This window comes from Seriola dumerili, unplaced genomic scaffold (assembly GCF_002260705.1).
Source record: "Seriola dumerili isolate Sdu_G_001 unplaced genomic scaffold, Sdu_1.0 BDQW01000226.1, whole genome shotgun sequence".
Lineage (NCBI taxonomy): Eukaryota > Metazoa > Chordata > Actinopteri > Carangiformes > Carangidae > Seriola > Seriola dumerili.
This window is the reverse complement of record NW_019174481.1, coordinates 4,530,955-4,558,601: the sequence shown is the minus strand read 5'-3', so window position 1 is coordinate 4,558,601 and position 27,647 is coordinate 4,530,955. Positions and strand designations below refer to the sequence as shown.

The following is a 27,647-nucleotide window of genomic DNA, read 5'->3' as shown; positions in this document are numbered from 1 at the left end:
TTTCTGCGTTTTCTGTCTCTTCCAATTCATTATGCCACACTTTTCAACAAATATGATATCTCATCACTTAGGCAGGGTTAACTGGCTCTCTGGTGTAGGACCCAGCGTAATCTACGATGAAAACAAATGACAGCAATAAAGCTGCTTTGTGCTGTTTGGAAAACATCCCAAACATTCATTACAGCATGATATATGTGCAGTTAGTTTTGAGTAATATAGATCAGAGATAATTATGTCATCCTCAGGCTTGGATGAAATAAAAATATGCATACTCTCAACCCCAGATTTTGTGTGCGCTTACTTTGTCAACAAGGGGAAAATCGTGTTGTCTTGTTTCCTGTCTTCTCATGTTTTTGTCATAAGCGTATGCTGAAATGGTGCGATAATTATTTCAGCATGTCTTGATTTTGTTCACCCACACCCGGCCTTTCCATACACATGCCTGCAGCTTGTATGAAGTGATGTTTGAATATTTGACCTATGACAGTTGTTGGCGCGCTGCCCAGTTTTGCCTCAGATGGGAGCAGCTTGCTTGATTGCTGTCTGTGAGCTGTGGTAAGGTAAACAGACAAAACAAATAAACCTTTTTTTTTTAAATCAAGTTTCCAAGTGATAGCGAGCCTGTTGCACAGTTGTTGATGACATATGTGTGTCATCATGCAGTAGTTTGAAATGTGACCTTTTTATCCTCATCATTTTAATTAAAGCTGGATTTGTGAGTCTGGATATTTGTGTGTGTGTGTGTGTGTGTGTGTGTGTGTGTGTGTGTGTACAGAAGGCAGCAGGTGCAGATACATTTTAACGTTTGTCCTGCCTCAGATGATGCATTTTACATAAATGTTCTGAGTTACAGAATGTAATTAATAAGTAAGGAGTTGTTCTGTGCAGTTCATGTGAGGTTATTGCACCATAATTTATTTTAATACAGCTCAGTAGAAGAAGAAAAAACACATGCGCAACAAACCTACTGTATTATTTCAGAGGCATAGACTTTGACAGTACAGGCAGAGCTGCAACTAATTACCGCATCTACCCCATACTCCTCCACACATACACACACTGCACTGATTGTACTGATGTCTTTTACAGTAGAACCTCTTTGATCTGAATTTTAATTGGCTAACTGTGAGGTGTTTAATTAGCAGCTTTGAACTGGATGTTTCAGGTGGAAACCTGTGGCAGATCCTGTGTTTTGTCGCACCCCAATTAAAAGCCTCTTCCACAGAAGACATGACCTCCACGTCACCCAAACACGCTTACTGTGCACGTCCGTATGCATGTGTGAGCGTCAGAGGGCAGACAACCCACTGCTACCACTAACTGCGAGTTCACATGCAGAATCCCTTCAATTATCCTCAGGCAGCCGTTTGTCCTCATGATCCAAACGGTGCAGTGCAGCGCAGCACTTTTTTTTATCAACCTCAGCCAGGGATGATGATCTAATGACATGTAAGATGATACTGAACAAACCCATGTGAATCACAGGTCTGGTGTCATTTCATACTTTAAAAAAAAACAACAAAAAAACATATCACTGTTGATCAGTCAAAGTGATATTTAATTAGAAATGTAGGTAGACATTTTCCTCTCATGTGTCCCCAGTGTAATAGAGATAGATGATGTGTCGGACTGGAATGTCACCATGCCAGTTTTCACGCTTGTAATTACTAAAATGCCATGTTTCAGAATAGTTCATGTTGGTGATCTGACACAACATTATGATTCGGCGTGACAAAGACTCAGCAGTGACTGCTACATAGCATTCTCTATTACGCAGTGGATATCTTATTATTTTTCTATGTTTTATGTTTTCAAACATTGATGTCTGAGTCTTGAGCTATGTCATACAATGTTTTTTATGATGTGCTTGTTTTTTTGGTGTCTAGGATACTTCTTACCTTGTCTACTTTTGTACCTTGTTCATATGATTCAGATTTCTCCTTAGTTCCTAATTTCTAATGTTTCTTAAATCAGTGAAAACCCAGGGCCAACAATGGGGGTAAGTTTAGGCCTTAAGTTCTATAATTGACAAAATCTACAAAATATTATAATGTTGTCGGCAAAACATACACTATAGTAGTGTGAGCAGAAATGTGTATTTTACATTCAAGGATCAAGGATATCCTTATTATCCCTAACGGGCAATTTGTCATACAATCAGCAATAACCACACAACCATCAGACAAACAATAATGAATAATGAATGGTAAATTTCAGACTCTGATTAAATGAAATGTGATATTCTGTGAAGACCAGTTTGTGCTAAATGGTACACTAACACCTAACCTTAACTGAAATAAGAATGCACCAGAATTGCAAAGTAAAAATTCCAACCAATAAATGAACATCAACTCCTTTCTCTAACTGATGACCTGTTGATTAACACGTTTGAGTGATTCCTTTGTGTGTTATGTCCCACTCCAATATCCAATTTCAACAGGGAATACATCCAATTAAAGAAGCAAAATGCTGTTTCATGGGGACTTTAATTGTGGCACCAGTCTGATGTCAGACCACTGGAGTCTATTTCAAAGCAATGTCCCAGAACAGGGATGTGAAACAGAGTAAGTCCTTGGCCTAATTTGAGTACAGTAAAAAGAAAGAGATGCTATGGTTTCGAATGAACTTGTGTATAAGAGGAAGGCATCTGTATGGTCATCTCTTTAAAAATCAGCTCTCTACAAAAACTCAACCGTAAAAAAGAACTTGTATGAGCCAAACAAGTTGCAGGGGTCAGCTGATCCCTGTTAGCATTTACATATTTATGTATTAGGTAACAGTGAGTGCAGTATACTGAGTAGTAGCAAAAAACTGCCTTCAGTCTTCATATAATCTCAGACACACCTCTCTGTAATCTCAGTCTCATCATATAAAATTATGACAGTTATGAACTTTGCACAGGGATCTTTCCTACAGTTAGATAGTGTCCTCTGTTGGAAAAACAATGACACTACAGCTGCGATTGCTGAGTTCCCGTTGATAAATGAACTGGCCGCTTTCATACAGTTTGATTTCGTTTCACATGTGCCAAAGCAAGTACCATTACAGTTTCTCAACTTCTGTATTTTAGTAAATTACATACCCATTCTGTTCCATTTCCATTTTCAGACTGAATGCAGGACAAAACCAATTTAAACTTGGCTTGTCATACCTGTCACACACTTTAAGCTGGTGTGTGACAGTAGTCAGTGAAGACAGCGTGCAAACATTTAGAATTATCTTATCAAATATAAGGAGCAGATAAGTGTGCATCATGAGCCTTTCGATAAATGAGTTTGTATACACCTGCTTGCTGTTGCTGTCCTGTGTCGCCATGGTAGCGAACACTTTTCCATTGCAGAAACATGTTTAGACAAGAAGTCAGCTGTCATATTCCCCAAAGTAATCTCATCACATTGTTCTTCCCCAGTGGGTGGGTGAGCAGAGACCTCACCTCATCAGGCTGCTATAAAAGGAAGAACGTCTGTCTTATTCTTCTCATTTATGTTGGTACTCACTTTACTTTCTCCTTTTTTTTTGATGCTATTGTTCAGAGTTTTACCTTTTGGTACTGGCTGTTAACCCAGGCCAGTTAGCTTATTTAGATAAAAAATACATTCTTATCCTTTGATGAGATCTGAGAGTGAGAGCCAATAATAGCTGTGTAGTTTTGATATGTTTTTTCTATATTAAATGTGAGTCTTTTGTAGGTTTTTAAGCTATGGGAAAGGTTGCCTCGAAGAATTGGCTTTGAGCTCAGGCTGATCAGCAGCTTACTTTTGGCTACATTAGTAGAATAACTTTGACCTTGCCTAAGATATGCAATTTATCTTCTTTTTATTGCATACAATGCATATTTTGCTGTATGTCATCTTATCTTATACTTACTATAGTTTAGCAACTTTATACGATGACAATATGTCAATGATGTGCTTACAGCTTCTTGTGCTGCATCCAAGAGGATGGAGGATCTTTTTTCATTTTTAACCAGAATTAAAATTAAAAGGAAACAAGGAAATTTAAAAGAAAATGGTAAATAAAATGTAAAAAAAAAAAAACACTTCAAAAGCTGAAAGTAGTAGTATAAAGTACCGTTCCATACAAAAATGTGTTTGGCTCTTAGATGTTTGACCTTTACTGTGAAGACTATTGCAGTTTGTTTTCACATTCACTTCTGAAAGAGAAAATTATCACCTGATTCTGCAGCTGCCCTGGCTTTACAGAGCTTTATAGTCAGGTTCAACTCATTGTTTAACTGTCCAGCTCACAACTTTACTCTAATTTTTGACTCAGCACCAAACTCAGCAAAAAACAGCAGACAATGTCAGAGACTAACAGTTAAACATAATGGAGCATTTAGTGGCAAAAGAGACAGATATTTCCCTCAGGAGTTGGTAGAGACCAAAAACAGAGCATGAGAGTGATTATTGGACTGACACAGATGGACATGAATGATAACGAAAGATAATGTTGCTCTGTAACTGCTGGATGTGTAAATAGGCAATTGTTTGCTTATATCTTTGCCATCTTAACTTGACCCAAGTGGCCAAGAAATTAGAGTCAATAAAACATATTCATGTCCCCCAGTAGGCGGCGCCACAGGTCACGTGATAAGGGGCATTATTATTGCCGCCATGCGGCTCTTGAGACGGACAGTATTCTTAGGTGTGCTGGGGAGCAGAGGAGTATTAAGAACCATGGTAAGTACGTAGGACACAACAATATACGTTTTTCTGTTTTTTTCCTGTTAGGTGGTCTAAAGATTAATGTATGTGCTGTTGCCTGCGTGCTGAACAACACGTAAAGCTAGGGCAGATTTAGGACATCTATTTTTAAATGTGGTGCAACGAGCAAATTGGTCCGATGTTGATGCAGTCACAACCGCTAGCTCCTAGCATAATGTCGGCATTTGGCCGTTATTCATTTGGAGGTCCAACGACGAAGTTTAATTTAGTTTAATTTAATTTTACCCTGTGGCTAAACTCAGTTGCTGAGTCTCATGAATTTAACTCACATTTATTGTTTTTCCTGTTATGATAGGATGACTGGCGTTATTAGCTTGTTGTGCTGTAATGCTAACGCTGATATATGGGTTTAAAGATGCCGTGGAAATTGCTAATAATCCATGGTAATAATCTGATGTAACATAACGTCAGACTAGGAGGAGAGCCACTGTTTGTGTAATCCCTTTTATTTCCTCATTTTTACTCAAATCGCGGTTAACCCGTGATTTAACGTGGCCGCTGTTTAATCTGTCAGATTTTAGTTTTTAATCTGTTACTTCCAGCTCTTGAAAAGACAGACATGCAGGCCACACTACTGGGTTTTCCAGCCTAAACCTGTTCTGTGTAGGGATATTAATTATGACACAAATGGGCCAAAGTGCACTGAGTATCAAGAGAAGAGGTTAACTTCCTTGTTTCTCCTACCATGTGTCTGATTCATCTTGCGTGTATCGTCTTGAGTTTACGTTTGCCCTTTGGTTTGCTTTCGTGGACTTTAGCCCCGACAAACCTTTGTCTTCATTCTTCACCTTTATGCAGTGTGCTCAGGTGGGAGACTGGCAGAGTGCCAAGTCCATCTACGAGTTTTCTGCCAAGGATATTGATGGCAATGATGTGTCCCTTGAGAAATACAGGTAATATATAGGTGTATATATAAACGTAATATCATATATATTTATGCTCACAGGCTAGGGAATTAATGCCTTATACGTATAGAGTTGAATATTACAGCTCTCATGCATAGAATTTACAAATTGACAGTAGTTCTTTGTGAGTTATTTTCTTAATTTAACCTCTTATTTCTTCTGTTTTTCCTGCCAGAGGGTATGTGTGCATCATTGTAAATGTAGCCTCTAAATGAGGAAAGACCAAAGTAAACTACACTCAGCTAGCGGGAATGCACGCCTCCTATGCTGAGAAAGGTTTACGCATCCTGGGCTTTCCATGCAACCAGTTTGGAGGACAGGTAACAATCATAACCTAATGACAATACAGCTTTTGTTTATTTTATTCTCTTTATTTTGTGCTTTATCACAAGAATATTGCCAATGTTGTTGTTAATACAATGCATGACCCTTGAACTGTTAAACTACATCTTAAACCTTTCCTGCATCTCACTGTTGGTTTAGAATAATGTTATCTGGCAGGATAGAAGTAATTTAAATGATTGCTCATTTTTACACCATTCAGTTTAAACAAGCATGTGAGCTGGATTCTTGCATATTTTGGATACATTTCAGATAATTGTATTCATACCATGTATTAGCTCATTTGCAAAATTTTAAGTACTAATTTTCTTGCATGTGTGTGTGCGTGTGTTGTCCAGGAGCCGGGGACTGACGCAGAGATTAAAGAGTTTGCTAGAGGTTACAATGCAGAGTTTGACCTCTTCAGTAAAATTGATGTGAATGGAGACAATGCTCACCCTTTGTGGAAGTGGATGAAGGCACAGCCTAAAGGCAAAGGAACCCTGGGAAAGTGAGTTCTTGTCCTACTATAACTTTTTGTTTACTTGTTTACTTACAATTTTTCTTTGTGGTAATTTCATGCCACCTCGTCCAGAATTCAGAACTTCATCATTTTTCAATTTCATACTTTTCTGAAATAATTTCAGACGTCTTCAACTAGTAGCCTAAGAAAACAATAAAGAAAGTCTGGGCTAATCCCATGTGAAACAGGTTTGGGCAGATAATTGCAAAATGGATTGCAACATACCCAGAAGTATGTAATGGAATGTAATCATTATTAATTTCCTTATTAACCAGTGATAGTGATTTCATGGTGCCCTGCTTTACTGGAAATAGCCTAGAAGAAGAAGCCAACTGTCTCAAGACACTACACTAATGGAAAAGTTGATCTTTCAAGTTTGGCTGAGTTGGGAACAGACAAGGAACTATTGAAGTTGATGCCAAAAATGAGTTCAGAAAAGTTTGAGATTGTGAAATGATATACGTGTATTTAGCTAAGGAAATAAGATTAATATTTTGTTCAGACGAAACGGGAAAGGGGGCATCATCTAGTATGCAAAAAATCAAGCCATTACAAGCTGTAACATGCAAATTTCCTGAAATTTCCTCTGATACTGAGGTTGAAATCATGTGAGCTGAAGGGAAAGAGAATCACCAGGAGTTCAGAAACCTCAGGCAGAAATGTTTATTGTAAGCTGGGCTTAGGACAAAATGATGATCAGTACAAATCCAGCATGTGAATCAGACTCGTGTCACACCAATTTCTGAGGATGTCACATGTTCTTACCCAACTATTGTTATGCATATCTTGCTTTTTGTCATTCTTCACTTACACTTGTCTGGAACTGGGTTTGTGCAGTGTCCTAAGTTAGCCTTCTCCCTTCATTCCTGTCTGTAGGACCTTGGACACTATCAGTCATAATAGAAGTTACACAATCAACAATGGTTGTCTAACAACGTGTGGTCAATATGATTTGAATTCTTGAAATATGAGTGAGACCTACAAAATAAAGAAAGAAGATAGGAGAAAAATACAAAGTACTCGCTTTTGTTGCAGCCAACTTAAATTCAAGCGGACTACATACTGTGCTCCATGAAGGCTGAAACAGCAGTATTGGTGTTAATGATTAAAGTTATATTGTAATAACATTTTTTCTCTCGCTGTCTCTCCACAGTAACATCAAATGGAACTTCACTAAGGTAATTTGTTAATATTGTTGGCAGTATACCTGTAAAAGAATCATCCACAGTCAAATTTTGCCATATTTTCTTTCGACAGTTGTATGAAAATCCATGTTTGTGCTAATATTTTGATGTCTCATTCTTCAACAGTTTCTTATAAATAGAGAAGGACAAGTGGTGAAGCGGTATGGCCCAACAGATGATCCCAGCGTAAGTGGCATTCGCTCTAGTTTTTAATAATATTTCTGTGCATGCTGTGAAATATGAAATCTTTCATATAATGTTGGTGCATATTATAGTTTCCTGCTATTTTTGATTAAGTTAAAATATTGTTAATTTCAGCCATTAGAAGTTTATTCAGGCAATTTATATGAAATATGTATCCGTTTTGTAATGAACAATTCATCTCTGTCCATGGTGTTGCACTGGTGTCATAGTAAAATTTCTGCTTGTTTCTCTTCCCAGGTGGTGGAGAAGGACTTACCCACATACCTCTAATACAACTGTGTCCTATGTGTTACTTTGACTCCTGACCTCTCCTATGGAGTTCAGTGTATTTGTGTGTGTGTGTTTCTGGACCAGTGACGGCCTGTCTGTAAACCCAATTTTGGGAAGGACAAGCCTGATGATTCCCAGCGTGCAACTAACCGCCAGAGCCCACACACACCAATCCCTAGAAGACCATGAGAGAGGACATCACTAGTTGTCCAAAGTAGAGACATTTCACACCTTACTTCAGCCTCTAAACAGCCATTCCTTTTTCTAATACAAATACCATTTAGTTCTTTATGAATGATAAGTGACACATTTGTGCATGTGTCAATGTCAGTGTTATGGAAGGACAAAGGATGCCATAAACCTCACAGATTTCCATTATGCTACTGATAATATTATTTGCACTTAATTTGCCAAAGGGCCCTTTATTGTACCATGACTTATCATGTATTGAAATTGGAAAATAAATGCTGTCTTGGACACTGATTTGTCAATTTAGATTCACTTATTAAAGTAATCTAATCTGAGTCAAACTAAAGTTCAACTACTGGCTTCGTGACTGGTTACTATAGTGGCCTGTTATTTGAATATTATAATATATTGTTTATTGTAATAACCTGTTTGTTTAGATATTTTATAACTGACAATGCAAGGTTTTACATTGGTAATGCTTTGTAGTAGTTTCCTTCCTTAGAAATGCTTTAATATTTCTTGTAAATGCTAGTAATCCCACTTCAGTACATTTTTAATTTCCTTTGTAGAATTATCCAAAAGCACAATTTAATCAATAATTTTAGTAATTTATTTACAGTATGTCCAAAAATTTTATGATTCATAATTGTATACGTGATTATTCTCTGTATATGTTTGCCTGTAGACAATCTTAATATTTTTGATATTGAATTTGATATTTTTACCCAAGCAATTAATAGATTTTAATTAATCAAAAGTGTATCAGTCAAACAGTAAGCAGGCCCATAAAATAAAGCGTTACTGTGTAGTAGGGGTGGGCAGATCCATCCCTAAAGTATTGATACCAACTATGTGAAATCTTTTGAGTAGTGAAACTAGTGTCAATAGGATTGGAACCAAAAAAAGATCCCACCACGTTCAATCACATCCAGGGCACATGGACACTCTTCTTAGTGCTGCAACAGACCATTAGCATCTCTGCTGCTGTTAACGTGTTCAGTGATCACCACTTATTCAACTTTGCTGTATGTTTTAAAATTAGCTATTTTTTGGTATCATGCATTATTTTTCAGCTATTTTTTTTAAATTATTTTCTGTAGTGTTGGGTTCATTACTAAACAGCTGATAAGCTTATGAAATATAAAATTAAAATGTCAGGAACAGCCTCTCACTGGTAGGCCACGGTGTGTGCTGAGTTAACGCTCTCTCGGTTAAACGGTCACTTGTGAGCTGAGCAGGATGATGATGCCGTAGCGGCACGCGCATCAGCCGTTGCGTGAGAGTGATGACGCACAGCAGCGGCAGAGATGATCGGCACCGCTGGCCCTGAACGTGTCGCTGCGTTTGGCAATACACAGCGGCAAATACACATTCGTGCAGTGCAATGTAGTCTGTAACCGTAGCAGTAAACATAGAAGAAGGTAAAATGAGAGCATTTCTAGGTTGTTTGGGAGCGCATACCTCCGCATCTGGTTCTCTTTGAGGAAGGACACGGCTGCGCGTCGTCGTCAGGAACCGTCCGGGAGATGGACGGGAGGACTGCGGAAACCGGGGATGACGGGACTACGAGCGAGGCAGCGGCCGCCGGCCTCTGCTTACAGCTTGACCTGGGGGACACCGGTTCGTATGTCTTTCAGTTAGCGTTAGAGCGACATATAGTTAAAGACTCCCATCACTGTGGTGGGCTTATTCAAACCCAGCTGTCGGTGGCAGTACGTGCACCGGGGAAAGGAATATGGACCTAAGTGAGCAGCTTCCTACCATGCAGTCATATTTGAATGTAGACGATACAGAAAAAAAAATTGCCACTTAGGCAGATACAGAAAATTGTAGTGAGGGGAATCTAAGCTATGGAACTGAATAATTAATTGCATGGTTAGATAACAGGGTCAAGATTCAAGTGACTGCTGCTCAGTTGTAAATGGCCCAAAGTGTCAGTGGCTCACTGCAGGTTGGCACAAACACAAAGTGCAATGGCATGCATACACAGTCCCACAAAACCTAATAAATACAAGCTGCTTTGAGAAAAATTGTACATATTATCATAATAAGATTGCATGTAGGTTTTACACACACAGTTGTATGTACAGTATCTGCAGGAGCTATAGCTTTGTTTGACACCTACACATGATGGGCTGCTGCTCAGCATCCACTATAGTAAACATGCTGTAGTCTCTCAGGTGTCATTTTGTTCCTCTCCTCAACCTCTGTCTGTCCTCTTACTATCTCTCTTCCTCTTCCTGGCTAAATCTGAAGAGTGCCTTGCATAATCTGATATGGAATTATAACATAAACCACACACTAATCCCTTGTGGGTATCAATTCCAAGCATTGCTGTAGATGTCATGGCTACAAATACAACAGGATATGCATGACAGGTTTATGATATTTTATGTGCAAATATAATGTGCAGAAAGAAAGAAAGAGAGCAGATTTGATCCTCATCAGTTTAGCAGGCCCAACAAGCTATCTTTGCATGTGCATGCACATGCATACAGTGGATGTTTGCGTACACATGATTATTATTAAATCCACCGGATTTGACGTCTGTGCAGAGAGTCTCGAGGCATCAAAATCTACTCCTGTGTTTAGTGTCGCATTAATGTCATAGCAACAGGCCGCCATTTTCTCAGTTGATAAGGGAGAGATCTAATCCTCTTAACTATGACACACACAGGCCTTAAGGCATACTTCTCTTAATATTGACATAAAATATTACACGACAAGAATAACCTTTCTGAGTGAGCTTTCAGTACATGTACATTTCCTTAGTGTTTTAATTTAAGACATTGAAAGCACATCATCTTATATGTTGTCTGTTACTCACATAATAATCAGAAATGCTACAGTGAGTTAGCCCCATTTGTTGTTTGCAGCTCAGTGGCACATTATTCTGGCATGACCCTAATCCTACGGAGACTCTTTGTGTGTGCGCCTGTCCCAGGATACTCCTTCTCATTGTTCTGCCTTACAGGCTTTGATGCAACGTTAATCAGGTTACAGGTGTGGGCAGCCATGTGCAGCCTGTCACTGCACTAAAGGGCATTAAAGTAACAAAGAAATAAATGAAATTACTGTATGAGGATTCACTCATTTTTGTTTGTGCAGTCGAATGCTGAATTTTGTAACCATGATTTTACGGGATGCTTCTTGATGCAATTTCCTAAGCCTGTTTCATGCACCAAAAATATTGCTCAACAGTTTCCCTTTCACCTCTTAAATTTACATGCTCATGGCAATTTTGGTTTATCTTGTTGTCAGTTGGTCCAGTACTTTTGGTCCAGATATCTCAGCAACCACTGAATTGAATGAAATTCATTACATTCATTCATGTCACCCTCAGGATGAAGTTTAGTAACTTTGGTGAGCTGCTGATTTTTCATCTAGCGCCACTATGAGGTCAACATTTAAATTTGTCTAACATTTAGTTTTATGACTAAATACCTGCAAAACGAATGACATTCCCATGAGCCCCAACTGTACTTTGTGTTTGTGCAAATTTAGCAAATTTAGCATGCTAAAATGCTAAACTAAGATTGTGACCATGGTAACACTTAAACCTGCTAAACATCAGCATGTTAACATTGTCACTGTGAGTATGTTAGCCTTAGCCTTTGGCTCTAAGCATTGTTGTGCCTAAGTAAAGCCTCACAGACACTAGTATAGCTGAAGCCTTATTATTAATGCAGTTGCCATGTAAGGCAGCTTGAGTCAGAGTAGAGGTACAAATATACATGGCTCTAGAAAACTAAATCAAACATGCTGCATGCAAGTTTGAATTTTGACAGTTCAGATTGTATGTTTGTTTCATATTGTTTGTATCTACCAACCCACCAATGAGAAATCATTATTATATATTAATTATAATTGAACTATTATTGTATTTTGTCATGGCTCAGTGATAGCAACATACACTAGTGTGTGCTGTGTGCTTTAACATGGTTTAAAGTTTCATTATCCCTGCTCAATCAGCAACACTTAATCTTCACCCTCACATGACCTGAAATTCAACATCATGATGTACACTAAACCAAGTAACTTGTAGTACTGTGAAGTACTGTTTCTTTTCCCATTCATTTTCTCCCTTCCTGCTCACTCATGCTTTTCAATAAACAGACACATACAGACACAGTTCAGTTGCGTCCTTCATGTCGGTTCAAAAAAGATTCTTCCTAATCCTTGTGCGTGATTGGACAGTGGTGTGATCTGGAGACCTCAGCCAATGGCAGCACTCAGATTAGAGAGGAAGTCAATCCAATAGAGTTTTTACCTTCTTGGTGCAAATCTCACTGATCCAGGAATAGAAAAAACTGACTGCACACTGCAGTGGTCTGACCGCTGAATGTCAGATTTTGGTTTAGTCAGGGTTTTTTTCTGCATGACTTTTTTCTTTCTGGATTATCAAACATTTGGTAACCTGTAGGCACTGAACTCCTCTGCTGGTGAGTTAACCACCAATTTATTTGGAACGAGGTTGATGAAGTTAAATTTGTAGTATTGTAGTTGCTGAATTAGCTTGGATCAAGTGCAATGAATGTATTGTGCATCCTTCCTTTTAAATAAACAAAATAAAGTTAGAATGAGCTAAAGGATGTGGATCTGGATGTTGATAAAATAACCTCACCACAAGGTCCATTAGTAGCTGTTCTAGAGCTTTCAATTGTATCACACCATCTTGATCAGCAGATTAAGTTTCTCCAGTCGTCATGGAATTCTATATGTTTGAATTTTCATTTTTCTGTGTGTTTCAGGATATTTAGATGATTGTATAGATCAGATATTATATCTGATTGCACATTACCACATTTCTTCATCATAGGAAATGTATCTATAGCATCTATATTTGCCTTGTGGCTGGTGGATGTTCCTTAAACTTATTTTATCTTGGTAAGAATCACCGATCACAAAAACAAAGTCGTCATTAATTGCTAAATCGCACTAAATAATATACCACTGTGGACACTTCTGAACCTGTTTCTCCTGCACCTTCTCTCTTTTTCTGTCCACAGATTCAGCCAAGAAGGCTCAGATAACAGAGGTGAGAGGCGACTTCACACTATACACCCATCTGTCTCACTTGAATTTCTCTTTCCCTTCTTTCCTCTGTATTAGTTTGCTGTGTATGACTTCTGATTGGACTATGTACAATATATGCATTGCCTATATCACATATACATTTGCACTCCCTGTTTCTTTCCTTGTGACAGATGCCGTCCCCATTCGGAGTGGGCCCAGCCCATGAGAAAAAGATTGGCCACAGGAGGGTAGATGCCTCTGGTGAGACAACGTACAAGAAGGTAGACCTTTCCTCTTCATCTGTCTCTCTCTTTGTCTTTTGTCTTATATACTGTTTGTAGGTTTACTTGGTGTCACGATTTCATCAACTACTTTCCACCCACACCTTAGTGTGTTGCTCTTTTCATTGTTCTCCACCTCCAGACCACCTCCTCTGCCTTGAAAGGGGCCATCCAGCTGGGCATTGGATATACTGTTGGCAACCTCAGCTCTAAGCCTGAGAGAGATGTGCTGATGCAGGACTTCTATGTGGTCGAAAGCATCTTCTTCCCCAGGTACGTTTGTATGAGTGTAGTTTATGAGCATATGTGTGTGGGAAGTATCTTATATAATCTTTCATCTTCTTTCACTCTTCCTAATGGCCCCACCTTGCTTCACACAGTGAAGGCAGCAACCTCACACCAGCCCACCACTTCCCAGACTTCAGGTTTAAAACCTACGCTCCTGTGGCCTTCCGCTACTTCCGAGAGCTGTTTGGAATACGACCAGATGACTACTTGGTGAGATATTACTTTTCTCGGATGACTCGTGATGCATTTAGAATATCTGAATGCTTTATAATATGCTGTGCAAGTGAAATGTTTTCTGTTACATACATCACCAATAATGCATATGCACACCATGCTTAATTATTTGCTTCAGAACACCTGATAGTTAACTAACTGCTGGTACCCTGGTGTTTTGCTGCACAACTAACTGAGAAAGAAAAACAAAGAAAAAAAAAAATTATTTTTTATATAAATTGTATTGATACAATACTCTTGAGTATTACATATAACAAAACCATACTACGACAACCAAAACATACATCTGTATTGTCTAAATTGGGAATTTGTCAAATGAGAGTTCTGAAAAAGTTTTTTTTTCTCTTGCTTGTTACATTTCATTTGGTAGGAGTGGAAAAGATAACCCTGTATGATACAAGCAAACATAAACCAAACATAGATTTGTGTGAGGATCCATCTGACAGTATTTGACTGATGATCAATGGCGTTATCAAAGAAAACATGCTTCCTGTCACATCAGACTTGTGCTGATGTGAGGATGATCATTAAACGCCCTCACATATAAAATGAAAATCGTGCTCACACAAACACAAAAAAAAGACTGTTGCACATGCCCTCATATATTTTGCATGTCATGGTACATACACACAAACACACACCCACCACCCCCTCACAAACACACACACACACACACACACACACACACACACACACACGCGCAGTGACATAGTGCTCAGCTGCATGTCTAAGCTCACATTCTACTTGTGCCAGAGGGAGATTAGTAGACTAAAGATGTCTTTTTTAAACTCCAAGTTGTGGCAGCAGATAGTCAGAGAGTAGTTTATGTTTGTGTCTGCGTGTGTTTGTGTTGGTGGTGGAGGGGTCGAGTAGTGGTATAATTGCATTGTTTTGCCTAAGCCATAGAAAATTGATTTACTTAGTAAGACAAATGAACAAAAAGCAATGGGTGCTTTCTTGTATTTTCCTTAAGTCATCTTAAGTCTCTTGTTTACAAAGTCTTAATGGCTGTAAGATATCCAGTGTGAATTTAAGCTGCTGATCCTATTGAAGTGTTGATGTTGGGCTGCTACATGTGAAGTTTAATATTGTTCACTTCAGTTCAACAAAATTCCTGATAATCGACACTATCTTCAGCACCAGCTTGAATCAGCATTGCCACAGTCAGTTTAGAAACCTCACTGGGATTACTAATACTATGTTAGTGCATAAATGTCACATTACACTCACTCTAATAATCTAGATGCAATACTTCCCACCTACGCTCAGAACGCCTTTTTCTACTCAGCAGTGAGTACGCCCTTGCACTTTTAAAACAAAGTTCTCTTTTTGCTGCCGATGTGCTGTGCCATATGAGTGGGTAGATAGATTAGTCTTTTGGTTGGCTATTTGAAAGCTCTATTGGATCCAACATTAACAGTGCAACCCTGCAGCACCCAAATGAAATTACAAACTCGGGTGACATTTAATGACATTTTTAACGCCCTCCTTTGCTAGAGGGACAGCTTATTCCTTTTAAATCAGTAAAGCAAGCTTGAAAATAAATAAAGTCTGCTTTTATGGCTATATTGAAACAGCCTTTTCAAAAATTTTTGGTCAAATTATATGACTTAAAGCAAGACACCAGTTCAAATCTTAATATATGTTTGTTCCTCTGTGTCTCTGCTCTGTCTAGTATTCTCTATGTAATGAGCCACTCATCGAGTTGACAAATCCAGGAGCTAGTGGCTCCATATTCTACGTAACCCGTGATGACGAGTTTATCATCAAAACTGTCCTGCACAAGGAGGCTGAGTTCCTACAGAAACTGCTTCCTGGATACTATATGGTAAGTCAAACTGAGCCTTTCACTCATTAGAATCATTTCAATTGCACACTGTTAATATTTAGTATAAAGAGTTTGAAAAATGTTTACAAAATTATCATTTTGCACTTTTTAAAAATTAAAATCCTTGCCATAGGTTTTTTAATGGTATGTCTATTGAGAGTTTTTGGTGTATAGGGTGTTTGTATACATGAGCGTATGCTTAAGAGCAAAGCAGCAGCTGAAACTTGTACTCATCTTTATCCTCTTTATCCTACCTCTTGGTGTTGGCCTCAGTCAGCAGTGACGCCAGCATGTGACTTTGTGATAGATAAGAGCAGAGAGGTTATACCTGCCCGAGACCCAGGCTAAGCACTCCTTAACAGGTTAAGCATGCACACAGCAGAGACACACAGGGCTGAGGCCTGTGGGTGGGTCACGCTGTGCGGCAGGTGCACTGTACTAGGGCCAAACCACAAAGACTGTATGTCTTATTACTAAATAACATTTCTTTATTTCTCCCTCTCTCTTCTCCTATGTCTACTGCACTAACCCCGCTCCAGAACTTGAACCAGAACCCCCGGACTTTACTGCCTAAGTTTTTTGGCCTCTACTGCGTCCAGTGTGGGGGCAAGAACATCAGAGTTGTTGTGATGAACAATATTTTACCACGCTCTGTACGCATGCACCTCAAGTTTGACCTGAAGGGCTCCACATACAAGAGACGAGCTTCTAAGAAGGAAAGAGAGAAGTCCAAACCCACTTTTAAAGACCTGGACTTTCTGAATGACGTTCCTGATGGTCTCATTCTGGACCAAGACACATACAGTGCTCTGGTGAAAACTCTGCAAAGAGACTGTCTGGTGAGAGCCATAAGTAGATTAACAGTCTACAGAGCAGCACAGCCAACCACACATAAAGTATTTAACTATTTTTATCTATTATTAGATGAATTATAGAGCAATTAAAAGGTAGAATAAAAGAATAGATTATATGGCTCATGTATTTTTAATGTACATGTTAATTTTGGCCATGCCCTTGGCTGTGAAATTATATCTATACATTTTCTTGGAAGCTTGGGAAATGTTTTGAAATGTCGTGTTCCTGTGTGTTTCATTTTAGGTTCTGGAGAGTTTTAAGATTATGGACTACAGTTTGCTGCTCGGGGTCCACAACAAGACCCAAGCAGAGAGAGAGTCTCAGTCCCAGGGCTCACCTGCAGGTGGTGGAGATGAGAAAAAACCTGCAGCCCAGAGAGCATTATATTCCACTGCAATGGAGTCCATACAGGGAGGCTCCACGTGCAGGGATACGCTGGACCATGATGACACGTAAGTCACCATTTCATCAAGTTTGCCGTTATCATCACAGTAAATTATTCAAATGATAGTAATGTTCTCCTCTCTGACTGTAGCATGGGAGGTATTCCAGCTGTTGGTGGTAAAGGAGAGCGCCTTCTGCTGTTCATCGGTATCATTGACATTCTGCAATCCTACAGGTAGGCAACAAAAAAGGTTAAGGTTAAAGGTTAAGGAGGTTAAAGATGTTTTACAGTTGTGCAATGTAATTTCAAGAAATGAATACATAAAATGTTGCTGTTCTTCCAGCATAAACAGAACTTTTAGAGTTTCCCATAATGCCAGATGTCTTCTACATGCCTCCAACATTTTATATTCTGAAGTAAAGCTAAAGAAAAATGAATGAGGCCCTTAACTTAAGAAATGGTAAGAAAGGGTAATAAATCCAAAGTATTATAATTAATGTGTTAATGATATGTTGATTTTGAAAGTGCTGTACATACTGTATATACACTTATATGCACTCTGCAAGGTTGCACTGATTTCAGGCAGTCTTTTATTGGACACCTCGGGACACGTTAAATGACAAATATTGGATTTCTCTCTGGCTTCAAACTCAGGAGCTGGTTAGTGGATGGGCTTGGTGCCCCTGCAAGGAATAGTAAAAGATGGCAAGAGATCAAGGAGAAAAAACAGTCCAAAGCATGTCACAATGTTTTTAAATAAATACAAATGGAGGGGAAACAGAACTGGGGTCTGTGAAGTGTGGACATACAGAGGTGTGAAGGTCGTACATGAAATCCAGTCTTTTAAAACAGATCTTAAAATTCACATTGACATTCCTAGTGGCACTGTAGCCTCTGATTCAGCCCCGAGTTGCCAGGTAACCACAGTAAGTTACTGAATGAGCTAAATAATTTAATTGTCTTGTCTGACAGACTGATTAAAAAGCTGGAGCACTCTTGGAAGTCCCTTATCCATGACGGGGTGAGTAGCTTTCACACAACTGTTGTGTAATAGTCTGTATCCAAGGACAACCTTATTTTGTCTCTATGTCGGTCTTTCATGTAATAGGAGAGTACCTTCATTTCCATTGTCAATGAAAAGATCAACATCATTAAAAATGCTTGGTTTCCTTTTTTCATTGCTACCCCTGCCGCCCAACAGGACACGGTGTCAGTTCACAGACCTGGTTTCTATGCTGAGAGGTTCTACAAGTTCTGTAGCACCATTGTCTTCAAGAAGAGCTGCTGTGAGTCTACAAATGTGCATGAACCATACACTCCGCTACTTTCTTATGTTTGATGACAACAATGCCAATAAGGAATTATTGTGTTTTTTTCCATATTAATTGTTGGGACTTTTTTTTTCTGGAATGAGAGTACAAGTAAAATTTCCCCTGCTTTCACAGCATTGCGATCCTCTCCATCTAAAAGGGGCCGCGGGGCTCTCTCCATGTCCAAGTCCAGTGCCGGTACCAGTTCAGCTGGACAGCGTCCCTCATTGAGTGATGAGAGGCAGGAAAACCTTGACAACTTGGAGAACCTACGAGGAGCTCGCAGCTTCCCCATGCTGGAGGACAATGGTAGGACTTGTTGTAAACTCTGTTAGTCCAAAGTGGTATTAAGTTTTGACATGTAATGAGCAGGTGCAGGTGATATAAGCAGAAACATGTTACCCACAAGGTCCAGGTTGTCTTTTTTCATTACAAGTGAAAATGGGATGTTTAATTTCAAAGAAAAAAAGACTTGAACTAATTAGTCTGGGATTGTTTATCAAGGCTAGCTGCCCTCGTCTAAGGTCGTGAGGAAATGTCTAAGCAACATGTGAGTGCTGCTGGAATAAAATACTACAAAATAGAATGAACAAGTGATCGCTGGTTTTCCCTTGTCCCCTTTTTTCTTTCTGAACTTGGCACACTATTAGCTTCAATTGTCTGCACTTGAGTGTTCCATTTTCTCTTTAAATGAAATTAAGTGAACCTGTATTGATCCTTGTGGAGAAAAAAGTGCAGGAGCAGAATAACAGTAATAGCAAAAACATCAAAGTAAAACTTAAAGAAATTGAGACTAGATGTGCAGAGAAAACCACCACACTTTAGGAAACCATAATGTGAGATGTACACAGGTACACCATAAATAATAGAACTACAGTAAACATCCCCAATATAGTGTCAAGCAAAACTGCACTGACAGCAGTACTCTCAGAGCTGACAGCAATTGTCTGAGGTGTAGTGTTATACAACTAGATGACAGTTTGAGTGAATGATTGAGGCACTCTGTGGTACAAACACACATACGGTACTTCTGCTTCTGTATATGCCTAATTTTAGTTTGCAGATTTATGTTAAAGCAATTAAGTTCTGTTACTTATTTTCTTTTCTCTATATTTTCATCTCTCCTGCACATGACTCACAATCTCTTACTTAATCATGCCACTCAGGGAGAGAACCACCCTGCACTCCTCCTTCATTTGAAGATGCAACCACAGCATCTATCGCTACCACGCTTTCCTCTAACAACTCCTTACCCACCACCCCCTTCGATACACCAGAGCACCCACGCTACAGGAGACAAATGCACTCACCGAGTGTGGTCAGGTCAGAATACTTGTATGAGTATTGTTTAAGTTTGCTACTCCTCATATGTGCTGCTCTGCGCTTTTCACACCCTCTGTTTTCTCATGTATTTTCAGGTCACAAAAAGAGATAGTTGAGATTCATGGGGAAAAGCAGGACACCATAACAGTGGAGGTGGAGCTCAGGTGCACACATATAAAGGATGAAAATACTAGGATAATGTCCATAGCTGCCTGTGTAACGGTATTTTAACTTTGTTCTTTATCTTGCCTCATACAGTAAAATCCCAAAGAGCACAGAGCTCACACAGATGACAGGAATGACCTCTCCCAGCCATCTGTCACCTGATCATCAGCCCCGTATCTTTGCTTCATCCACCCCTCCCTCTGTTACTCCATCCTCCGCATATTCCTCCTCTACCCTTCCTCCTTCCTTTGCTTCCTCCTCCTCCACTGCTCAATCAGCTGGGCAGTCATCCGCCACACTTACTTCATCCATCCGTCCATCCACCAAACCACTCACCTCTCCCACAGCTGCTCAGTCTTCCACTCTTTCTCCTCTGATCTCTCGTTCAGCCACACAATCCACACCTCCCACCTCAGCAAATGCCTCCACGCTCCCTCCTGCCTCAGCATTCACTCCCATCTGCCCCGCATCCCCTCACTATTCCACCCAGAGCTCCTCTCACCATCTCCCCTCAACGCCTCCCTCCTCTGTCCCTCCGAGCCCCCAGGTGCCTCAGCGGGCACCACGTACATCATGCAATCAACTATCTGTGTCCAGCAGCCACAACTCACTGGATGGAGAGGTGCAGGTGTCCGACATCTACTTTGTAAGTTCCCATAATCATGTTTCAGTGCTTCAGTTTTTTTGATGGATGGATGTTCAAAGTGAGATTATGAACCAGTTTCAGTCGCAGTAGGTGAACTGCCATTATCTTACCAGACCGACAGAATAAAGGATATACTGTATAATTACATATACATTATACCATTAATGGATGAATCCACTTCCAGAGAGTAAAGATATTTTTTTCTTCTTGTTTTTCTTTGATCTACTGGGTCTTTTGCAGTGGCCCAGTCAGGACAGCGTGGTAGAGTTATGATGGTGAGGGGTCAGGGCGTGTGTGTTGCGGTATGCACGTACTATGGGGTTGCTCTCGCTGTTCAAAATGCTTTTTCCTGAAGCACGAGGCTGCCACCAGTCATAGTTCATGCTTTTGAATGTACCAACAAAACACTGGGGTTGTCTTTCCTGCACAGCATGATGTATTTATATCTGTCAATCTGCATTCATGCGCCTGTCAATGTCATGCACAGCTCTCCATAATTCAGTCTTTTGTGTGAATTTTTGCTGATGAATCTACATCATTGCATTCATACTCCATTTTCACTTTCTTCTCTTTCTAGCTTCTGTAATAACTGCTTCACACCATCCCTTATGTTTCTCCTTTGTTGTATAATAATTCAATTCCATTTATTTTCCTGTCGACACATTACAAGCATCTGTGTGTTCATCTGTGTGTGTGTGTGTGTGTGTGTGTGTCCATCCATCAGTATGCAGATGGCAGATATTGGGTGTACTCTCCAGTTCTTGGCCGTCGTAAGCTAAACTCTAGCTCGAGTTACAATGTAAGTCACCACCGAGGTAGTTCGAGTCATTTGTAATGCTAGAAGATGTTCCCACATGCAGAGGCATTGCTGGTAACTGTTCCACTGGGACTGTCACAAGCACAGCCGCTTATGGATCTTCAGAAGTACTTAAAGGAAAACTACAGTGGATTTCAGATGATTTATTTAGTGTTAAAGTCTGCAAAAAAAAAAAATACTACATGTACAAACTACAGCTTCTGAAGGGCCATTTTGTGCATTTAAATGGAATATGCATCTGTATGTATCACAGTTCCGGTAAACAGTAAATTAAATGTTTGAGGATCATGGACCTGCAGTCAGTTAACTGTCACTTGTATTGACTTTGTATTTTTAGTGATCCCTCACGCTTCTGCCCTCGAGCTCCCAGGTAGCACAGAGGAGCTGACAAGCTGATTAATGTTGTCAGTGCTTGGCTGGAATGAAATCCTCTGCCTGACGGTGAAAATTACCTATTTATTAAAGCTGCACTTGGCACATTGTAAAGCGCCTGAAAACCTGGTTTTATTAAGTATGTGTGGCTATAGTTTCAGAGATCAGATGTGATTGACAGTGCTGGCAACATAAGCAAACAACCCCACAACTGTCTTCAGATTTAGATTCAAATGTTGCTGAATTCTAACTGAAGCACAAGCGCATTACATCATATATGTCCAACTGAGTCTCCCTGACTTTAAACCACTGAGAAAAAGTACCCATCTTAGTTAAATGTTAAACAGCAAGTGTAGACACCTAGACACATCTAACTATCCAAGAACTGATCATTTAAAACCCAACAAACAAAAAGAAAATTGTCCTCGGAACAGTAATAACCAATCACATACTGACCATGAGCACACTGTATGCAGTTGAAACATGAATGTGGGGGTCCTTTGGCGCTCCCAACATGTTAAATTGCACAGTTCAGCTTTAAACAACTCATTGTCTGGAGAATGTTCTTATATATATTTATAATATAAATATCTTTCCCCAACTCAATTCTCATTCTTCTCCTCTCATCTTCTTTCCCCTGCTGCTGCCGTCTGCCGGTTGAATTTAACATCAGCAGACTCAGGACGATAGGAGCTGGGTGTACTCTCCTCTGCACCCAGGCTCAGAGTCCAGAAGGGGCTCAGATGGGGAGAGTTAGGCGGTAAGTGTACAGTTCATTCATGATTTACAGTTAATGCAACGCAGATGAGTGGATATATTTGTTGCTTCTAGCATCTATTTATTTAATCCTCTGTTTCTCTCTCTTGCTCTACTTCTCTCACAGTGGAGACAGCAGTGATGGGTGGAGCCAGAGGCCATCTCCATATACAGAGGCTGCAAGGTTTCAATAATAAAGCCACCAGGAAGCCACTATGAAGACTTAATGCTGGATGCCCAAGCTGCATGTGGAAGCTCGCTTTGCCAACCGTGACAGACTACAGGAATGAATTTAGAAGCATTGAAGAATACAAGAACACGAACACAAATATACATTAAAACAAATGCATGGAGAATCATAACATAAAAATAAACAAAAATGTTAAATCATCAATTCATGGACAATCTAACTGACATCAAGTGGAGAAATAAAGCAACTGTGAATGACTCTGGTGGCTGTTAAGTCAGGTATCCTTGCAGTCCTGTTGCCTGATATGGAGGTTTTTAGTGCTCATGAGTTTCGCTGCACTGTGCAAACTCTGGCTATGCAATATGGACATACAGTACGTGATATCAATTCCTCTTTTTGACTGAGTTTGAGTTTATTCATGCATTTATTTTTCACTAGCGGCATGTCAAAGCTGTATATAATTTTATTTTTAGCACTTTATCAAAGAGGCTACATGTGGCTGAGGTCTTTTGTCATTGTATATGTTTTGTTGTTTGTCATCAGTTATTGTGTGAAAACACACTCAAACACAGTTAATGTTTTGTGTGCTGTGTATGCACAGCGTCCTGTTTTTCCAGTGGTGTTTGGTGGTCCATTGAAGAAACTTTGATCTGACAATGAGTGGTTGTATTCAAAATGCCTTATCGACAAACTCATTTTCATAACTGTTTTTGATATTTCGGTCACATGTAATCATTTAAAAAAAAAAAACAACATAAAAATATAAACATACAGAGTATTTTATTGTGCATAAATACCAAATCTTTGAAGCAGAGTTTAAACAATATAGCAGCCATGCATTTACACCTTTTCAGGATTATAACAGAGATATCAAGAGAGAGCAAAGGAAAAAAATTAATCAAATTATCTTTTGTAAATTGTAGATAAACTCTGCGTGCTTAAGCACATGCATGTAAGTATGTACGCCCCCTTTTGTCTCTGTGTGCATGTGTTTGCATGCATATGATGTGTGACTGGGAGACATGTAAGTGCAAGATTTTTCTGTCCTGCCTATTTGTCATATCGTCAAAAGATGTAATGTCCATTTGTTGTTATAAGCCATGAAGGTCTGAACCAGCTATAAGCATGTTGGCTGTGTGAGAAATATGAAATACAGGTATCCCAGTCTTTAATGACGCTGGATTAATCCTAATTTACCAAATTAAACAAACAGAGCTTTTCCATACAGTTTAGTGAGAATAGACAGACAGTATCTACTGTCTTTCATACAGGGTTGTACTTGCTGAAACAAGACTAAGCATACTCTAACTTCCTGTCTGTGTCAGTAAGAACTGCTGCAAGTTATCGTATCATTCGAGTCTGCTGCAGTTAAAATGCCTGTTTATAGGCAACAGTGTTTGTAGCTGATCACTGTGTAAAAGAAAATAAAGATTATATTGTGTAATAAATATTTTTTGGTTGATTTGAGTGTTTTTCTATGATGAGATCACATTCACGAACAAGCTTCAAGGAGAATATATTTGTAAAATTTTATTTGCCAAATTAGCCCACTAGATGGCACCACAATGTCTCAGAAAATACAATTCTCAATCCTGCCTCATGTTGAGTAGAATCCCATACAGTATTTTGGGCTACTTGAAAATTCAAAACTCTACCTTGCACTGTAAAATTAAATTGCCCAAAGACATATGCCAGTATATGAGCTACCTATAGGCCATAATGAATTTTATTGTGTTCTTTGATGGATCGTAAAATAGAAGCTCATATTTAAAGCCTCCACAAACACACACAAACATAATGATATGAGATGTTGATTGCTTTACTGGGGCTGGCTTTTTTATTTTCTCTGCAGAGGCTTTGCTGCTAAAAATAAATTGGAATAAAACAGATAAGAATCAATATGGCTTCAACCAAAACATCTCACTGGAATCTTATCTAGCTATCTCCTTTAATACATAGTCTCTCTCTCTATATATATATCTATATCTATAGATATAGATATAGATATAGATATATATATCTATATCTATATATACATATAGATATAGATATATATAAAGGGAAAACAGAAGTAAAATATATGCAATTCAATGACATGCACAATATGTCAATTGGCGACTCTAATGCCTTACTGTACTATGACTTTTTCTTACTTACTATACTATGATGTTTTTATGCCTTCCTATAATATTTTTGTGCCTTACTACAATATGATATTTTTGTGCCTTGTTTCTTATGTCTTGCAATACTATTACTTTTTTTGCCTTACTATACTATGACTTTTTTATTACTGACATTTTTATACTATACTATGACATTTTATACTTTATTATACTGTGACTTTGTTGTTCCCTAATATATTATGATGTGTTTATGACTCACTATACTATGACTTTTATACCATACAATAGTATGACTTTTTAAGACTGACTATACATTGACTTTTTAATTACTCACTTTAATATAACTTTTCACACCTTACTATACGGTGACACTGTATGACATTTCTGTGCCTTACTATACTATGTTTGCATTAGTGTACTTTTTTTTTTGCCATTTCTATGTCTTATTGTAATATGATGTTTTTATGCCTTACTATATTATGATGTTTTTTGACATGTTTATGCCTTACTTTACTATGAGGTTTTTATACCTTACTATACTATGACGTTTTTTTACATTTTTTTTCCTTACCATGCTATGACGTTATTATGCCTTACTACAGTACACCGTTTTGACGCCTTACTATGCTATGACTTTTTGGGACATTTTTATGCCTTGCTATACTACGACGTTTAATGACATTTTTGAGGCCTTAATATACTATGACATTTGTATACTTTCCTATATTACTTTCCTATTACGTTTTTTGATGTTTTTATGCCTTAATGCACTATGCCATTATTTCATTCTTTAGCTTTTGTTGCCATCCTATAGTATGTCGTTCTTCTCACTTTTAAGGGCTTAATATACAGTGACATCTCTATACCTTATATTATGACGTTTTTGACATTTTTATGCCGTAATAAACTATGCCATTTTTAGACTATTTTGCCATATGTAATTTTTTCACTTTTTTTTGACATACAATACTATGTCGTTTTTTTCACTTTAAGGCCTTAATATAATATGACATTTGTATACCTTACTATATTATGACTTTTTTAAGTTTTTACGCCTTAATACACTATGTCGTTTTTTCATTCTTTTTTCCATAATGTACCATGTCGTTTTTCTCACTTTTTTGGGCCTTAATGTAGTATGACATTTATATAACTTACTATATTATGATGTATTTTTTTGACGTTTTTATACCTTAATACAGTATGTCGTTTTTCTCACTTTTTTGCCTTACTATACTATGTTTTATTTTCTCACTTATTAGGCCTTAATGTACTATGACATTTGTATAACTTAGTATATTATGACGTTTTTATGCATTAATACACTATGCTATTTTTCACTTTTTTGCCATACTATACTATGTTGTTTTTTCACTTATATTTTGCCATACTATAATATGACATTTTTCTCACTGTTTAGGTCTTAATATACTATATACCTTTCTATATTATGACGTTTTTTGATGTTTTTATGCCTTAATATACTATGCCATTTTTTCATTATTTTTGCCATACTATACTATGTCGTTTTTTCACTTTTTTTACCATACTAATGTTACCAACTGGCTCCAGGCCAACAACAACAAGGGAGACCACACACAGACACTTCAATCAAGAAATGATTTATCTAACTCAAATGAATAAACAAGGTAACTACAAAATGGGGTGTGTGAGTAAGAGAGTCATCAGTCGTTTCAGAGGTGTGTGGATGAGTGAAAATATGGTGTAATGTGTGTTTTAAGAAGCAACAAACCAAACAGAGAAACACGTGTCTGTAGCAGGCCAGGCTTTCTGCCTTACTGTATTGTGATGTTTTTTGATGCTTTTATGCCTTAATGTACTATGCCATTTTTTCACTTTTTTGCCATACTATACTATGTTGTTTTTCTCACTTTTTAGGCCTTAATATACTGTGACATCTTTGTAACTTACTATATTGTGATGTTTTTTGATGCTTTTATGCCTTAATAAACTATGCCATTTTTTAACTTTCTTGCGATACTAAACTATGTTGTTTTTTCACTTTTTTTGCAATACTATACTATGACATTTTTCTCACTTTTTTGGACATAATATACTATGAGTACTGTATACCTTTCTATATTATGACGTTTTTTGAACTTCTAACTTCTAACTTTTCAGGCCTTAATATATTATGACTTCTGTGGGTCTTACTATATTATGACATTTTATGATGCTTTTATGCCTCTATACACTATGACATTTTTTTCACTTTTTTGCCATACTACACTATGACATTTCTCTCATTTTAAGGACATAATATACTATGACTTTTGTATACTTTACCATATTATGACGTTTTTATGCATTAATACACTATGCTATTTTTCACTTTTTTGCCATACTATACTATGTCGTTTTTTCACTTTTTTTGCCATACTATACTGTGTCCTTTTTCTCACTTTTTAGGCCTTAATATACTATGACTTCTGTATAACTTACTATATTATGACGTTTTTTGACGTTTTTATGCATTAATACACTATGCCATTTTTTCACATTTTTTGCCATACTATACTACGTCCTTTTTCTGACTTTTTAGGCCTTAATATACTATGACTTTTGTATACTTTACCATATTATGGCGTTTTTATGCATTAATACACTATGCTATTTTTCACTTTTTTGCCATACTATACTATTTATTATTTTTCACTTTTTTGCCATACTATACTATGTCCTCTTTCTCACTTTTTAGGCCTTAATATACTATGATT

The 27,647-nt window shown here is 38.2% G+C and overlaps 2 protein-coding genes across 5 annotated transcripts; both read left to right on the top strand.

Moving 5' to 3' along the window:
* Positions 1-4,573: 4,573 nt before the first annotated feature.
* On the top strand, positions 4,574-8,622 carry LOC111229087 (phospholipid hydroperoxide glutathione peroxidase, mitochondrial-like). The gene is made up of 7 exons (XM_022755259.1): positions 4,574-4,679; positions 5,523-5,617; positions 5,805-5,949; positions 6,310-6,461; positions 7,627-7,651; positions 7,784-7,843; positions 8,099-8,622. Exons 1-7 carry the CDS (start codon positions 4,614-4,616, stop codon positions 8,129-8,131), a joined length of 576 nt encoding a protein of 191 aa, XP_022610980.1. The 5' UTR covers positions 4,574-4,613; the 3' UTR covers positions 8,132-8,622.
* Positions 8,623-9,652: 1,030 nt separating this feature from the next.
* LOC111228812 (phosphatidylinositol 4-phosphate 5-kinase type-1 gamma-like) lies at positions 9,653-24,201 on the top strand. 4 transcript variants are annotated; one of them, XM_022754881.1, is made up of 18 exons: positions 9,653-9,940; positions 13,330-13,358; positions 13,528-13,617; positions 13,760-13,890; positions 13,998-14,115; positions 15,815-15,967; positions 16,507-16,806; positions 17,066-17,274; positions 17,358-17,441; positions 18,180-18,228; positions 18,409-18,493; positions 18,653-18,826; positions 19,684-19,840; positions 19,936-20,004; positions 20,099-20,651; positions 21,376-21,450; positions 22,517-22,600; positions 22,724-24,201. In XM_022754881.1, the coding sequence occupies exons 1-17, from the start codon at positions 9,847-9,849 to the stop codon at positions 22,595-22,597; spliced, it is 2,451 nt and encodes an 816-aa protein (XP_022610602.1). In that variant the 5' UTR covers positions 9,653-9,846; the 3' UTR covers positions 22,598-22,600; positions 22,724-24,201. The 4 variants fall into 4 exon arrangements, with proteins under 4 accessions (XP_022610602.1, XP_022610605.1, XP_022610603.1 ...); XM_022754884.1 differs by lacking the exon at positions 21,376-21,450; XM_022754882.1 differs by lacking the exon at positions 21,376-21,450 and having other exon boundaries at positions 22,514-22,600.
* The last annotated feature ends 3,446 nt before the right edge of the window (positions 24,202-27,647 follow it).

Excerpts from the sequence above, each read along its gene's own strand:
- LOC111228812 (XM_022754881.1), top strand. The coding sequence starts at position 9,847 with ATGGACGGGAGGACTGCGGAAACCGGGGATGACGGGACTACGAGCGAG. Across the intron at positions 18,229-18,408 it reads AGTCCCTTATCCATGACGGG|GACACGGTGTCAGTTCACAG; the intron begins GTGAGTAGCTTT and ends GCCGCCCAACAG. Across the intron at positions 19,841-19,935 it reads CACTCACCGAGTGTGGTCAG|GTCACAAAAAGAGATAGTTG; the intron begins GTCAGAATACTT and ends ATGTATTTTCAG.